The 16694-nt window shown below is 41.3% G+C and overlaps 1 protein-coding gene across 3 annotated transcripts in view; it reads left to right on the top strand.

Moving 5' to 3' along the window:
- Positions 1 to 6752: 6752 nt before the first annotated feature.
- dbn1 (drebrin 1) overlaps positions 6753 to 16694 on the top strand; it is a 101525-nt gene continuing 91583 nt past the window's right edge. For 2 of the 3 annotated variants that reach the window (XM_037687773.1, XM_037687772.1), the window contains exon 1: positions 6753 to 6936. In XM_037687773.1, the coding sequence (XP_037543701.1) occupies positions 6854 to 6936 (83 nt within the window). In that variant the 5' untranslated portion in view covers positions 6753 to 6853. The remainder of the gene's footprint in view (positions 6937 to 16694) is intronic. The other variant, XM_037687774.1, reaches the window with a different exon arrangement.

Below are 16694 nucleotides of genomic sequence, written 5' to 3'. Positions count from 1 at the left end.
TTTACAACAACAAAGGAAAGAGGAGTGAAATGTTTGCTTTACGATTTTTGTTCAGAAAAAGAACATTCTTTGAAGAAGTGCACCGCCATCTTTATATCTTTATGCCAGAGTTTTAAATTAAATTGTTTCATGTTGAGAAATGGCTTTATAGCTACTCTAATCAAATCTTGTAAATGTGTGCAATGTTAGTGCTTGAAGTACATGTTGTGAATGAATCTCAGCTACTACCACGTCAAATTGTATCTCAACATCTGTAAAACTGGCCGTCTTACAGGCATTGCTGTGTTTGCTGAAGTCAGTTGGCTGTGATGGCCATCTTTAACTGGACTGACTACATCTGTTTCAGATGAGATTATTACTTTTTGAAAGTTTTATTAAAATTTGTTCTGTGGTTCATGTGATATTTTGCTGACAACAAACACACTGACTTGAGCAAAAACATTGCTCTGCCAAACAAACCTTAACCAACTCTCCAAATTCTGCACCGCATCAACGGAGGTTCAAGGTGCTTTATTGTCATTCGCATCACGTGGTACATGAGGTGGAATGAAACTGTACTCAAGGTCCCAGTTACACCAAAAAATATCAATGATATAAAGTATTTTAAAAAAGGAAACCGTATCTGTTTCTGAAAAAGAAACCCAGTTTAACTTTCAGTTTCTTTATCAAGTTTTCCACGTGGAGCTTAAAAGAGAGATGTGAGTCGACCAAGATACCCAAATATTTATAGGAATCAACAAACTCAATGGGGACACCATTTGAGGATAAAATCGGAGGAAGAACTGCTGGGACCAACTTCCTATTTGAAAAAAAGCATCCCTTTGGTTTTGTCGGCATTTAGGACAAGTTTGAGGCGAAACAAATCAGTCTGGATGATGTTGAATGCAGAATTCAAAAGCTGGAAAGCCTTAGCAACAGTTTTAGCTCGACAATAAACAACTGTGTCGTCAGCATAGAAATGTATGGATGCATTAGGGATGTTTTTACCTACACTATGTATGTAGATTGTAAAGAGGGTGGGTCCTAAGACTGAGCCTTGTGGTACACCATTGTTGACTGTTAAATAACTGTAGGAAGTACCATTATGTTGAACACATTGCCTCCGGTCTGAAAGATAGTTAGAGAACCAACCAATGGTGTGATCTGAGAAACCGATTTCTGAGAGTTTATGACACAAGATGTTCTGATCCACAGTGTCAGAATCTTTAGACAGGTCTAAGAAAAGTGCAGCACAATAATCTTTAGCATCCAGTGCTTCAACAACGTCATTAAGAACCTTCAGTGAAGCAGTCGTTGTGCTGTGTTGTTTCCTGAAACCAGATTGATGTGGAGGTAAGATGTTAAATGAGTCCAGGTCATTTTTGATTTGAGAGTTTATCAGTTTTTCTAGAACCTTGGCTAAAATACAGAGTTTAGAGATTGGTCCATAGTTGTTCAGTGAGGGGGGGTCACCTCCCTTCAGCAAAGGAAGAACAAAGGCTGTTTTCAAGTGTCTGGGATGGAGTTTTGTCTTATGGAGAGATTGAAGATGTGGGTCACAGGGACTGTGATGATATGAGCAGCCAGCCTTAAGAAATAAGGTGGAAGTTCATCTGGACCTGCAGATTTTTTAGGGACAGGCGGGGATACTGACCACTGTACAAAGGAGGAGACAAGGATCTAAGATAAACGCTAAACAATATAAATATAATACAGTGTATTAAACAGCAGCCTGAACATGAGTCTGTTGTGAGCAGATGGGTCTGGATGAATACAACAGCTTCGAGGCAAAAAATCAGCAGCACGGATAATCAGTTGCTCAGACTTCTCTACAGGAAAAGATCAACAAATAAAAACATGTTCTACAGTCGTAACAGTTCAGAAGTTAATCTTACAAAACTGCACTAAAACATCTGAGACCAAGCCGCACTCGCGTTGCATTGTGGGTAATTAAAGCTCCTTGGATACAAGATGTAAGGACAAACACTTATTGGTTTCCGTTTCAATTTTTTTACTATTTTGTAAAACCCTCAAAAAGCCTAAAATGTGAATTTTAAGGTACATGAAGAGGATGCCAAATTTAATCTATTTAGTGGAATAAATAAAGATCTCCAATGACCTAATGGTCCAGGAATTCCTCTTCAAGCTCTTTATAGTCCGGCTTTTGTGAGCCTTGTAAGCGATGGACTGAAAATGAAGTTCTTTTCGCCTCGTTTCCCAGAAAAGTTGACATTTAGTTTTTTTTCCTGGCTGGTGGTTGCCGCGGTAACTGGACCGCCACGGCGTTATCCCCAGTGTTTGTCTCGGGCTCCGGCGGCTGGCGCTGAGCCCACATAACTTCCCCTGGCTTTCGGGGCCCAGAGGCTAAAAGAGGAGGGAAGGTGATGCTGGTGGGCTCTTTGATCAGTACAAATTAAAAACTAATATTTAGCAGCTGAAACTCCTTATACCTAACTTTTAATTTAAATCGTTATCCATCATCTTGTCTCATTTACTCCTCCAAATTGTTTGTCCTCATCGGGCTTTCAGAGGTCTGAAACACTTGTTGTCGTGGTTCAGGGTCACTGTGGTGTCACAATATCAGAGACCCATATTGAAAAGATACTGTACAGACTGATTTAAATGATTTCACGTTAGCCAAAAACTGACCGTCTCTTACAACACACCAGTGGAGCTAACTATTCTGCTCGTTTCTGTCAGTGGTGTAAGAAAGTTTTGCTTTGGACGGTCTGGTTTAAATCATTTCAAGATGAATCAAAGTAATTTGGACGTTTTTAATTCTTGGAGATTTGTGGCTTGTTTAGTTGAGAACACTCGTCAGGATAAGACGTGATATGCACGAGCCGTCACATCCAACTATTACGTCGCAACAGTCTACTGAGGTATAGGCAACTCTGGTTTTAGATTTTGAGATTGTGTTTGTCGAAATATCATGATTAAATACCTTATCTATCAATATCTATGATCAAAATATAATTCTAAAGATGCTTTGAAGCTCTTTTCTGAGTAGTGCCACCAAGTTACAATGATTTTGAGCAGAATGGCACCAAAGTTTTGCTACTTTTCCTGCACGCTAGCAAATTAATTTTAATACCAGCTGGGAAATCAATACAGTATGATTTTAAGTTTTCTCTTTCATCCATCGGATCACTGGTGCCCATATCCAGCAGTCGCTGTGCAAGAGGTGGACACCTGGACAGGTCTCCAGTCCATCACAGGGACACATTGAGACAACCATTCACTCACACCTAGGGACAATTTAGAGTTACCAGTCAGTCTAACATGCACCCACCCCCCGAACATAGGAGGATCTGCAGTGGAAGTGGTCTCCAGCTACAAGTACTTGGGTGTACACATGAACAACAACCTCAGCTGGAGCAACAACACCACCAGCCTGATGAAGAAAGCTCATCAGAGACTCTACTTCCTCAGACGGCTGAGGCGAGCTGGTCTAGGAGGCTCAGTCCTCACCTCCTTCTACAGGTGTGCAGTGGAGAGCATCCTGTGCTCCAGCATCAACGTGTGGCATGGAGGCTGCACAGCTGCAGAAAGAAAAGCTTTGCAGAGAGTGGTGAAGGCTGCACAGAAGATGTTGGAGTCAGTCTCCCCACCATCACAGACATCTACACCTCCAGATGCAGGAAGAGGGCCACCTGCATCATGAAGGACCCCACTCACCCAGCACACACACTTTTTTTCACCGCTCCCCTAAGGAAGGAGGTTGAGGAGCATTAAGTGTAGAACCACTAGACTGAGGAACAGCTTCTACCCTGAGGCTGTTAGACTCATGAATATCTAACCAGAATAATCACTATGAAAAATCACATCATGTTGCTGCTGATCTGTTTCATGTTGCTGCTGATCTATTTCATGTTGATGTGTTCATGCGTGCTCATCTGCTCACACAGACTCGTGCTGCTGTTGGACGTATTGTTTTTGTACTACTAGTGCTTAGCGTACTTTTAGTTAACGTTTTTCTTAGTTCATATCTTAGATCTTATTACTGTTTTTCTTTTACATTTGATACTTTTGTTGGATGTAACTGGGACCCTGTGTACACCACATGTACCACGTGTGGTGTGAATGACAAATAAAGAACACTGAGTCCTTGAAAAATAAGTCTCTTTCGATTTAGCTCGCTATAGGATGACCATGTCCTGGATGAGAAACAGTGGTCAGTTTTATTTCACTTAAAGATATTATCTTTACTGTTCTCTCTGGTCTCTATGATAAGCCTTTTTTTAAATCTACCAACCATAAGTCGACTGCTTGTAACATGATTCCCATTGTGTAGTCCTCAGAGCACCTCGGTATGCTGACAGAAAACAGACACGGTGAAATAATAATACATGTCTGTGTGTTTATATGTCCAGAAATGTTGCTTCAAACTGGTGATTCTTAATGGGGACATGAGTAAGTCAGAGGCAGAAGTGGTTCTGAACATCAAACGTGCATTTCTTCTTTGTGCTGGAGTAAAGCAGTGGCACAAAAAGGAGCGGACTCTGAGTGCAAATCTCTAAATGAGATCCCATCCTGCAGAGCGAGCTGACACTAAACTGCATTTTCTTAATGGAGGCTTTGACTGGACGAATTAGCCTGTCAGGGCTGAGTCGTGGAGATCACACAGACTCTGCCTACAGCTTCTCAAAATAAATACCACTTAAAGAATCTGTGCGTTCTAATCTGCAAATCGAGGCTAAAAGTCCCAAAGAATTAGGCCTCTGTAGAAATAAAGACTGCTCTTGTTTCTTTTTAGCAAAAAGACTTTTCCTTGATATCTTATGTACTGATTGTACATCCATCCATTATCTTAACCCGCTACTCATTGGGTTGCAGGGGTCACTGGTGTCCATATCCAGCAGTCACTGTGCGAGTGGTGGGGGACTCCTGGACGGGACTCCTGGACAGGACTCCAGTCCATTACAGGGACACATAGAGACAAACAACTATTCACTCACACCCAGAGACAATTTAGAGTTACCAGTCAGACTAACCTGTATGTTTTTGGTCTGTGGGAGGAAACCGGAGTACCCAGAGACAACCCACACATGCACGGAGCGAACATGCAAACTCCACCCAGAAAGGTCCGCAGCCATGATTCGATCTGGCAACCTTCTTGCTGAGAGGCGGCAGCTCTACCCACTGTGCCACCATGCTGCACCAATTATGCATTTTACCTCTTATTGTTATGCACTCAACTCCTGAAAATTGGGAGATCTTTTTCATAGAGCATGCGCTAAAGGTGAAAAAAAAATGCAATTTTGGAATGGATCAAAGAAAGACCTTTAATGCCCATTTTTATTGTTTAATCCCTAAATATGCTCGGCTCCTTAACTCTTTTTTTTTTTTTGGGGGGGGGGGGGGGGTTTAATGTAATAAATATAATAATTATTACAATTATTATAATTCATCATCATTAATGTTGATGATGAATTAGCTTTGCAGTACAGTGAAGTTACGTAAAGAGGATAATGACTGCACAGCAAAGATTCACAGCTCCTTTTGGTGCCTGGCACTTTGTTTTTTTATGTTATGAAATTAGTAAATTACACTGTTCTTAATATTTTAGAAACCCATGAAAAAAAAAAAATATATATATATATATATATTTCCACAAAAAAATATGAGGATATTTGCAGTTTTTGTGAAATTGCAGTGGTTTCTGCTAACAATTATTAGGTTTTAAGAAAAAAAAAGTTTACTGGTCCATCTATGCAAAAAATAAATAAACTGAGGCCACAAACTCTAAACTGCAACTTTGCTGGGAATCGGCTGTATTTCAATTTCTGTTTAATCCTTATACAAAACCAGGAGGTTGTGCTGACTAAACCTAAACAAATAAATTTGTTTCATGATATTAAAGCTTTTATTATTCATACATTTTAGTAAATAACTGTTGGTTTCAATCTAATAATGTTTTTTAAGACCGGCATTAAATCTGCTTGGAGATCAGAACAACACATTATAGCTTCTGCACAACGTTCCCACCCTTTTTTGGTGTAAAAACAACTTTGAACAGGGCAGTAATACAAATGTTGAGGTGTTTGCTTTAAAATAAATTTAAAAAAGACCACAGTGTTTCTTTGAAGCTTTTGTGTCCTAATATTGTAAGTCTGTCAAAGCAAAAAACAGTTATATAAAACCACAGCTAATTACAGCTACCCACTTTGCCAGTTTCATATACTGATATTTAGGAAATTTCCTGGAGATATATTTCTCACACTTGTCACATTCTCCTTTCATATTGTTTTTTTTTTTTTTTATCTGCCCAGTAAAAAAATTAATTGCATCACTACACATAATGCTAACTAACATCTTTTAAGATGCAAGTTGTTCAGATAATTTTCTTTGGTCAAAAAATAGTACTATTTAAAAATCAATCAGAAGTTTTTAAAATCTTACTTTTGTAAATAATAAATCAGAGTAAAACAATTACAAAGGCGCACGGGAAAAAAAATCCGGCACCTGTAGATAGGACACCACTTTTACATAATTTGGTTTCTTCCAAAAGAGGGCGTGGCTTTTTCTGAGAACACGGAAGTGAGGTTTGTTTGTTTTTCTTCCTTGTTAAAAGAAAAAAAACAGTAATGGCGGCTCATCAACGTCTCGGAAAGCCTCTGAGGGTTTTATTTTATCTTTTTACTTTTTATCCGAATGTTATTCAGTCCATGACTTCTATTTTAGTTTATCTTTGAATGTCAGTTGTTGATCCGGCTTTAGGACCCATCAGCGCTTCCTCCTCGCCTCTTTGTCTGGGAGCCTCCTCCTCTGCCTCCTCCTCTTCCTCCTCCTCCTCCTCCTCTGTCCTCCTCTCCGGGTTTAGTCCGGGTCTCTCTCCATCAGCAGCGGTCTGGATGCTCGCAGGGACACAAACATGGCCGTGAATCTCTCCAAGAACAGACTGGTCCTGCTGACCGCGTACCAGGACGTCATCGACGAGACCTCGGAGACCGACTGGTGAGTCCTACGTCCGACCCCTGTCCCTCCGTGTCCCTCTGTCCCTCCTGTCTGTTTTCTCCGTGAGGATGCGCATGAGGGGGGGCAGGACCCGGGCGCATCCATCCAGACCGGACGGGGTCCGGGGATGCAGGCCTGGTTTTGGTCACTGTCTCAGCCAGATTCTGGTTCTGAGCTCAGGTCTGGAGTTAGTTCTGGGACACTGAGTCCGAACTGACCTGCTCTGCTGCAGGGTCCGGACCGGACCCGTTTCTTGGGCTTTGTCTCTTTCCCCCCTCCACACACACACGGACTCAGGTCTCTGGACTCAGTCCGGACCAGCAGGTTTCAGTTTCAGGGATTTTTGTTTGTGTGAGCTGAGGTGGGCCTGGTCCAAAGATCCTGATGAGCTCCAGTATCAGGGAGGAGGGGGGAGAGGGGCGAGGCCGGTGGGGGTGGAGGGGCTGGGGTCCATCATCAATGTTCGAGCCCAGTTTGGTGAGGTCCAGATCCAGTTCTCTTTGTGTTTCCCTGCCGCCCCCTCCTGGGTTCTGCAGAAGAGGTTCTGGTCTTCAGTTCTGTTTGATGTCTGAAGTTTCTTTTTGGATCTTGTTGACCCAGGTTGAGTCCGGTTCTGGTTTTGAGGGACCATGGATCTCTGTAACCCTCCTGCTGCCCTTGGGCCAAATTGGCCCAGGAGGCTTCAGGTGGTTTTGACCTTAGAGCAGCAGGAGGTCCATCAGAGTCCTGAGAAGTCCTTCAGCTGTTTGATGGTTGCCTGCAGAAGTCAGGGAGTGAGAGCTGTTTTGGGGTTTAGCTATAAAACAGCTGATGGTGTTTGTGTTCAGCTTTCATTCGTTTTTATTTCCACTGGAACTACTTCAGCACACTTTGTGCTATTTTAGCTGTTCATGCATCAAAACATTCAGCTGGTTCAGGAGACGAGCGCCGAGACGTTTGGTTTAAGCCAAAATAGAACTTTATTGAACTTTAAGTCACTTTTATAGTTTAGGAACTATTTAACTTTATCAACATTTGTTTACCTTGTAAAAGGCGTAAAAATCTTTTTGGTTCCTTATTAAAAAAAAACTTTGGTCTCTTTGAAATCTGCTTCAGCTGCTGGTTCTGTTTGTCTTCTTATGCTACTTTTAGCTTTTAGCTAACCTTTTGATAACTTTAGAATTGAGGTAGCTCTAGGCTGTTGTGACCTAGCCTTTTGCCACTTTTAGCTGTTGTTAGATTTTTGCTACTTTTTGTTAACCTTTTACTACAGTTAGCTCTTAGCTAACCTTTTGTTACCCTTAGCATTAAGGTATCTCTATTCTGCTTTGAACTTTATTTTTTTCTATTTGTAGCTAGATTTTTGTTACTTTTAGCAACAGGTTTGCTACTTTTAGCTTTTTGCTACTGTTTTGCTACTCTTTGCTTCTAGCTAGTGCTTTTGTTCTTTCAGCTAGTCTTTTGATACTTTTATTAGCCCATTGATACTTTTAGCTAATCTTTTGCTACTATTTGCTCTTAGCTAACCTTTTGATACCTTCAGTGTTAAAGTAGCTCTGTGCTGCTTTGGACTAACTTTACTATTCTTAGCTTTTAGCTAAATTTTTGTTGCTTTTAGCAACAGATTTGTTAGTTTTAGCTTTGTGCCAATGTTTGTGGTTCCTTTAGCATTTAGTTTTTTTAAATACTTGTATTAGCATTTTGATACTGTTTTTGTCCCTTCATCTTTTAACTAGTCTTTTGAGACTTATCTAGCTCTTTTAACTAATCTTTTTATACCTTTAGCTTCTAGCTATTATTTTGGTCTTTTGAGCTTAATATTCTTTAGATATGTTTGTTAGCTTTTTTGTTAGCTAACTTTTCCTGCTTTTAACGTTTTGCTAATGTTTTGTTGGTTTTAGCTACTGTTTAACTGCTTTCAGCTTCCAGTTGGTGTTTTGGTCATTCTAGCTTTTGGCTAATGTTCTGAACTTTTAGCTTTCAGCTCCTTGAGTAAATTTAAGCGAAGTGATTCAGTGTTGACCGAAAATGCATGTTGGGTGTTTGTGTTTGTTGACAGAAGTCTGGTTCGGCTCACGAGTTTAGGAGGTTTTTTTCTGTCTGAATGGTTCAGAGGTCAAAGGTCAAGAGGTTTAAACAAACAGAAGCCTTCATCTGGACTAAAACTGAGAAAAATCAGCCAACGTTCAGAAAAACAAACCCCCCACCGCGCCTGAAGAACAAGAAGGTCTGGCTGCTTGGAGAGAAATATTAAGAACTGAATCTGGACCAGGACCGGTTCAGGACTGGTTTAGGCGTCCTCTGTTTGTCGGACTTGTTTTGGTGCAGAAACTGTCCTCTGACTTCAGGTAGAACCTGACTTACATACACCTTCAGTGGAGGTCCTGGAGGTTGGACTTCCCCTCAAATGACCCGAACAGGAAGGTTTAAGGTGAATCCTGAACACAAACAGTTTTGTGTCTCTGCGGACTGCAGGGACGTCCGTCCTCGTCCTCCTGAAAGAGGAAGCAGTATTTACATTCTTCAGAGAAGCTTCGGTTTGTTGAGTCTTTGGAAAAGGTCCAACCTGACTGAGACAGTGAGGAGGTCTGGTCTCCAACCTGCAGAAACAACCCGTCAGTCGGGCCATTAAAGGTGAACTGTGTAAAAATCAGTGCCTGGAGCTCAGATTTCAGTCGTTTGGAGCCAAACACTCGTGAGTCACCATCTTTACTCTGAAACGTGAAGCGCCGCCATCTGTTGCCGGTCCGTCCTGTCAAAGAAAACAGGAAGCTCTTCGTCTTTCAAGGTTTAGACGCTTATTTTAGACATTCTGCTTCTCATCTGAGCAGTTGAAAAATACAGATTTGCAATTTTTAAAACACTAATGACCCTCTGGAGGGACAGGGATAAGTTTGTCAGTTCATCTGGCACAAGAGAAGTCCAATCACCTTCAAATGAAACAATAACATGTAAAGTTACAGCTCAGTGGTTGGTGACTCAGAATTGCAGTAAAATAAACAAAGTTTAGTGTTTGCTATCTTTAGCACCAACAGGTGGAAGAGAGCTCGGAGAGGTGGAATTGAAAGAAGAGGACATCCTAGTAAGACAGAGTCCATGCATATGAATGAGAGAGAGACAGGTGGAACATTGAGGCTACAAGGAGTCGAGGTCACAAAGGTGCAGGACTTCAAGGACTTGGGGTCCACTGTCCAGGAAAACAGGAAGTGAGGTAAAGAGGTGAAGAAGAGCGTCCAGGCAGTAGTGATTTGTGACAAAAGAGTGGCAGCAAAGGAAACGTTTACAAGACAGTGGTGAGACCAGCTATGTTGTATGGTCTGGAGACGGAGACATGGACAAAAAGACAGGAGACAGAACTGGAAGTAGCAGAAATGAAGATGTTGAGGTTCTCCTTAGGAGAGACAAGGATGGAGAAGATTAGGGATGAGATCATCAGAGGTACAGCACAGGTTGAACAACTGGGAGATAAAGTTAGAGAGGACACACTGAGATGGTTTGGACATGTCCAGAGGAGGGACAGTGGACATGTCCAGAGGAGGGACAGTGGGTATATTGGTAGAAGGATGTTAGAACTTCAGCTGCCAGGAAAAAGACAAAGAGGAGATCTAGAGAGGACATGGAGGAACGTGGCGGACATATTGAGTATTATTCATCACATTCATGGTTGAATCTACTGGAGCACTCTTCAGAAATGAAAACCAGCAGATCTGGACTGGTTTTCTATAATTATTTCTTATACTTGATGTATTTTTTAGACCTGGACGTTCATAGCTGTCGGATGTTTCTTCAAAGGAGAGCTCCTGCAGGAGTCCAAATGTAGCTCTTGAGACAGTCGTAGACGTTGGTGTCGACTTCAAGTTCCTCAAAGTTCCTTGCGAGTTCTTGCGACTCGACTGCGAGTCTGAGGCGTAGAAACTGAGGAACAAACGTTTGGAGACATTTTAAAGACTCGTTTCCAACACGGTTCACCAACCGTCTCAGACAGACGCCGACTTCAGGCGTCTCACTGGGAACACATTTGAGGAAGTTTCCAGAATGTCTTGAAACGTTCCAGATGGTTCTCAAACACGTTTCGTTTGAGTAACTTGGAATCGACACAGCTGTACTTGTCCATGTTTGTGAACTGGCGAGACTAGCTTTTGGGTTCTCGTGTCCAGGATGACTGGAGATCTACACCAACCTTTTGAAGATGAGATGCAAAGTTTGGACCAAAGAATCATCTAAAGTCCAGAAGTCTACAGGTTCACTCGGGGATGTTGAAGCTTCTGAACGTTTTTATGTTTTCTTGATTTCCATCGTGAGAAATGAACCTGGTGACTATTTTCCAGCTGCTGGTTCCTGTTCAGGGAGGTGTTTGTTCTGACGCTGAGCTCTTCAGGGTCCAGAACCATCGTTAACATCCATTTATGAGTCCCTTCTCTGCAGGAAGTGAGGATTGTTCCTCTCACGTCCTCTCCGGACCTTCTGAAAGTGTCGACGTGTGAATGAGTTTGGCGTCACAGGCCGGTTTGTGTCTCTGCGGGCTCGGCGTGAAGCGGCGGTCCTCCGGCGGCTCCGGCTCAGAGACTCCTCTTGTTGTGCTTGTTGATCTGGTGGAGCAGAGACAGGCGAGGCTCGGGGCCTCCGGCCGCCCCCGTTTTTCACACTTGACGGGATTCGAACAAAGACGGAGACGTACAAACACCGCTGACCCCGAACAACGTGAAACCCCCAAACACGACCCTCTTGTTATTGTCAGGATGAAAACAGGCCGGAGTGGAGAAACGATCTTTATTTCATTAAACTGTTCTTCTGTTTAGTCTCGACCTTAAACGACCTCAGCGAGGACAGAACGACACTAAACAACTGCACACGCCGAACATTAAACCAGTGGATTAAAACATTCAGCGACACAACATTTAATTATTGACAGTTCGTTAAAGTAAAAGTCAGAAAGTACAGCTGCTGAAAGTTAGAGGGTAAATTAAATGTTTAACTGATTACACTGTAATTTAAAAATAAATGCACATAAAATAGAAATTAAACAGAAATACACAAATTAAAGGAACACCGTTTTTTTTGTTTGTTTTAGACAAAAAAAAATGCTCGTCTTTATCTTTAATTTTCTTCTTTTATCTCAAACACCAGCAAAACAAAGTTGTTTGTACAAAGTTGCATCACCGTGAGCTGCTGAAAGCTTTTTTATTTAAAGGAACAGTGCAGGTTTCAAACAGTCAATATCTTACCTGTTGTAGACAGCTCTTTAAACGACGAGCTAACAGCTAGTCGGAGTGAAGTGTTTTCAGCGTTGGTTTCCATCTTGAACAATGTTGAAGCAGTTTTTCTGGCAGAGATGTCATGATGTCCCTGCAGGAAGTGTCCTCAGGCTGCACAGGAAGTGCAACAGCTAACTGCTGCTGTTTACAAATAACCATAAAGTTTAGAGTTAATTACAGAGATGGAAAAGTTTATGAGGTAGTGTTTGTGTCCACTGCGGGGACATTTTGGAGCTTGGGTTTGTTTTCAGACAATCGACGTGAAAAGCAAGTGGCCAAAGTGTAGCTCCGCCTCCTTTCTTTGTACAGAATGTTAAGTCGGCCATATCCTACGCCAGATGTCCTCTGTAATCTGCAATTTTAAACCAGTAAAGGTTTACAGCTGCTGCCATGTTGTATTTGCTCCTTCACATTGTAGGTCTATAAGCTCCGCCTTCTCTGGGGTGCGTTGTAACGGTGGTTTTTATGCATTAAAAAAAATATGTACCGCTAAATATAATCCAAAAGATTATTTGAACATACACTCGTAACAGGAAAAGATCTAAATAAATCAACTGAAGGCAACAAAATCAGAAAAATATGATCTAAGACACGGTTTAGTTTTTTATTTGTAGACGTCCCAGTTGTTTACAAAACGTGCTCGGACCACAACCACTAGAAGGCGCTCGTTTTGTTTCAGCTTCAACTTCCACGTTGTGTCTCGATGTCTCCATCGGGACTAGCCGTTACAGCGTCAGTCCGGTCAGAATTAAACTCTCTCCAAACTGAGGTTGTTCACACAGCTATCCACAGCAGGTAAGATGCTCATTGTGCGTAACCTCCCTCATGCTCCTCAGAAGCCCGCAGGCTGCTGCAGCCTTTAGAAGTGATGGACGTGTTTGTAATGGACGCCATGTTTTGCTGCAGGAACAATGGATTTTTAAAAAAGGGTTTTAGTGGAAAGCCTTTTCTTGTTTCAGACCCTGAAGCTCAAAGAACCGAACGTCTGCTCCGAGAGCGACTCGATCTGATATCAAAGCCTCTGCAGACGTTCAGGAATGCAGGGCGCTCTGTGGCTGCCGCAGGCTGCTGTCAAGTGACCTTTGACCCCAGCAGCTGCTGGAGGAAGCCATTACCTGTCGAGTCACCTCTGGCAGGCAGAGAAGATAAAAATGGAGTCTGAGCGGCAGAATCCAGACTCGGTTCATTTATTGTTGCACTCAGAGGGACCCGCAGGCCGTGCACATAGACTTCACTTACAGTTAAATATTTATTCAAGCCAGAGAACGCTTTCAGTGAGGCCTCGACCCAAAGGTTGGCTGAAAAACAGATCGGCTGAGCCGGGGTTTAGGAGTGTCTGCTGGTAAAAACACCAGCTGTGACCTTTGACCCCTGAATGAAGGCTTAAACGTTATGAGCTGACTGTTGTTATAAACACTAAGTTTGTCCAATCCACGAGAACCGCTGGTTTCACAGAACATACAGGTTTCCCTGAAACATTCAGAACTCCCAAAGCCCGGGAGGGTCCATTAAACGAGCCGCTGACGAGTTTGGTTCAGTTTTTAAAGAGACTAAAGTTTTCTGTTTGTAGTCGCTCGTTTGTTTACTTTTCAGATGGACCTTCACCGACAGAACGATCGTTCCAGAGTTCGTTTTAAGCAAACGGACCTCCCAGAGGTGACACGTTACTCTGAAATAAGAAACGTCCTCAGACGGGTCAGAACTTTTAAAACAACTCTTTTATTCTGTTTGTTTTCTTTTGTTATCACAAGCAACTCTCTTCAGAATACGTTGGAGTATTTTAGCTGTTTATATCACAACGTTCAGCTCATTTAGGAGGTGGGTGCTGAGACTTTAGGTTTGTATAACTTTTTAAAACATTTCTCATAATTTATAAATATTTTCCCCATAGAAACACAGAGATCCCTTTAGCTCCTTCAGAAACGTCATCTTTTAAATCTGCTTCAGCTGCGGGCTCTAATTTTGTTTTGATGCTACTTTTTGCATTCAGCTAACCTTTTGCTACTTTTAGCTTTAAGTTAGCCTCTTGTTACTCATATTTTTAGCTATAATTTTGCTGCTTTTAGCATTCAATTAGCCTTTTGGTACTTTTAATTCTTAACTGAGCTTTATTCTACCTTTAGCTTCAGCTAGCCTTTTGCTACTTTTAGCTTTAAGTTAGCCTCTTGTTACTCATATTTTTAGCTATAATTTTGCTACTTTTAGCATCCAATTAGCCTTTTGGTACTTTTAATTCTTAACTGAGCTTTATTCTACCTTTAGCTTCAGCTAGCCTTTTTTAGCTTTTACTGCATCTTTTTTTACTCATTTTCAGCCATCCTTTTGCTTCTTTTGGCATCAAATTAGCCTTTTGGTAGTTTTAATTTTTAAATAACCTTTTTTTACTTTTAGCTTCAACTATCCTTTTGCTACTTTAGCTTCAGCTAGACGTTTTATACTTTTAGCTTTTAGTGCGCCTCTTTTTACTCTCATTTTTAGCTATCCTTTTGCTGCTTTTAGCATCCAATTAGCCTTTTGGTACTTTTAATTTTAACTGACTTTTATGCTACTTTTAGCTTCAACTAGTCTTTTGCTAATTTAGCTTCAAGTAGCCTTTTTCTACTTTTAGCTTCAACTAGCCTTTTGCTAATTTAGCTTCAAGTAGCCTTTTGCTACTTTTAGCTTCAACTAGCCTTTTGCTAATTTAGCTTCAAGTAGCCTTTTGCTACTTTTAGCTTCAAGTAGCCTTTTGCTACTTTTAGCTTCAAATAGTCTTTTGCTGCTTTAAGCTTCAAGTAACCTTTTGCTACTTTTAGCTTCAACTAGCTTTTTGCTAATTTAGCTTCAAGTAGCCTTTTGCTACTTTTAGCTTCAACTAGCTTTTTGCTAATTTAGCTTCAAGTAGCCTTTTGCTACTTTTAGCTTCAAATAGTCTTTTGCTACTTTTAGCTTCAACTAGCCTTTTGCTAATTTAGCTTCAACAAGCCTTTTGCTAATTTAGCTTCAACAAGCCTTTTGCTAATTTAGCTTCAGTTAGCCTCTAGTCACTTTTAGCTCTATCTAACCTTTAGATACCTACCTTCTGCTACATTTCGTTAACCTCTTGCTACTTTTCACTTTCGGCTAACCTTTTGCAACTTTTAGCTTTTAGCGAGGATTTTTCTGCGTTTCGTTTGGTTCAAGAAACATTTTAGTTTTTGGAAAGCTGTGACTCGTTTGACACTTGAACAGAATAAAATCTTTAAACCAAATCATCAAATCAGATGTTAGACGGTTGATTGGATTTCTGCTCCTCTTTAGCTCATTCTCCTCCTCTTCGTCACGTCTCCCTCCTTCCTCTTCCTCCGGGAGTTCAGAGTTATATTTAGAAGCGTACCTGGTGCCGGCTGTCCCGCTGCTCTGGAGTCAGATTAAATATAAATCAGATCCTTGACGTCACAAACATTCAGCTGATAAGAGCTGAAGGTGGCGGTCGGAGGAGTAAAAAAGGAGAAAAGTGACTAAAACACAAAAAGCTGTTTAACTTTTTAACGTTCTGCTGGTTTAAAGTAGCTGAAGGAGCGTCGGAGGGAAGATTTACCGTTTAGATTTCTGTCGACGTCTGAAGGACAAATACATTTTTAAAATTTAATATCATTCTGGTTTGTACGAAGAAAAATACAAAGCAGAACAAATGATTAAAGTTATAAAACCTCAGAGGTTTATTGTCAGATACACAGCTGACCTGAGCCAAACAGCCGAAGCTGTATTTATTTAGACCCAACTGGAAGCTTTGTTTTTAGCATAAATTAGCCACATTAGCTAAATAAAAAGTGAACATGTTTGAATCTTTAAACATAAAATCATGTTTAGGGAGAAGAGACTTCTTTTCTCAAGTAGCAGGAAAAAGTCCTTCCTGCTTTTCTTCTTCTCTCTTTGTTCCTTCACTCGTCGGCTCGCAGCAGCCGAGAAAGGTCGTGACCTTTAGTTAATGTTTCCGAGTCGTGAGATCGGCGCTCAGACGGCGTCCGAGTCGACCCAAGGTCAGAGTCACGATGATGAGGAGTGAGAAGTTCTGCTGCTAACATCGGCTAATCAGAAACGGACCCAAACCTCAAGAACCTGAGCAGAACTGGCGGCGAAACGAAGAAACGCCGAAGAAGAAAAAATTAGTTTTAATTCTGAGTCGTGACGCAGCCTCATCAAACGTTTCCTGTTTTTACTTTCAAACACCTGCTGTTGTCAACTGACTACGACTGCAGACTTTGTGCTGCTTTAGCCATTCACATAAGAGCAGAAGAGGCCAGCTGAAAGCTAAATATAGCCAAAAGCTTTAAGTACTTAGCTGAAATTGCAGATTGCTATTTAAAAGCAAAAAATTGCTAAATTTTGGCTAAAAACTAAAAGTAGAAAAAGCTAGCTGAAAACTAAATGTAGTCAAAAACTAAAAGTATCAAGCTATAATCAGCACAATGCCAGCTAAAAGCAGCACAATGCCAGGTAAAAGCTAAAAGCAGCCCAATGCCAGCTAAAAGCTAAAAGCAGTACAATGCCAGCTAAAAGCAG

The sequence above is a fragment of the Nematolebias whitei genome, chromosome 14, assembly GCF_014905685.2.
Source record: "Nematolebias whitei isolate Nwh7 chromosome 14, NemWhi1, whole genome shotgun sequence".
NCBI classification, from domain to species: Eukaryota; Metazoa; Chordata; class Actinopteri; order Cyprinodontiformes; family Rivulidae; genus Nematolebias; species Nematolebias whitei.
Note: the sequence above shows the minus strand (reverse complement) of the source record. Positions and strands in the feature narration are given on the sequence as shown.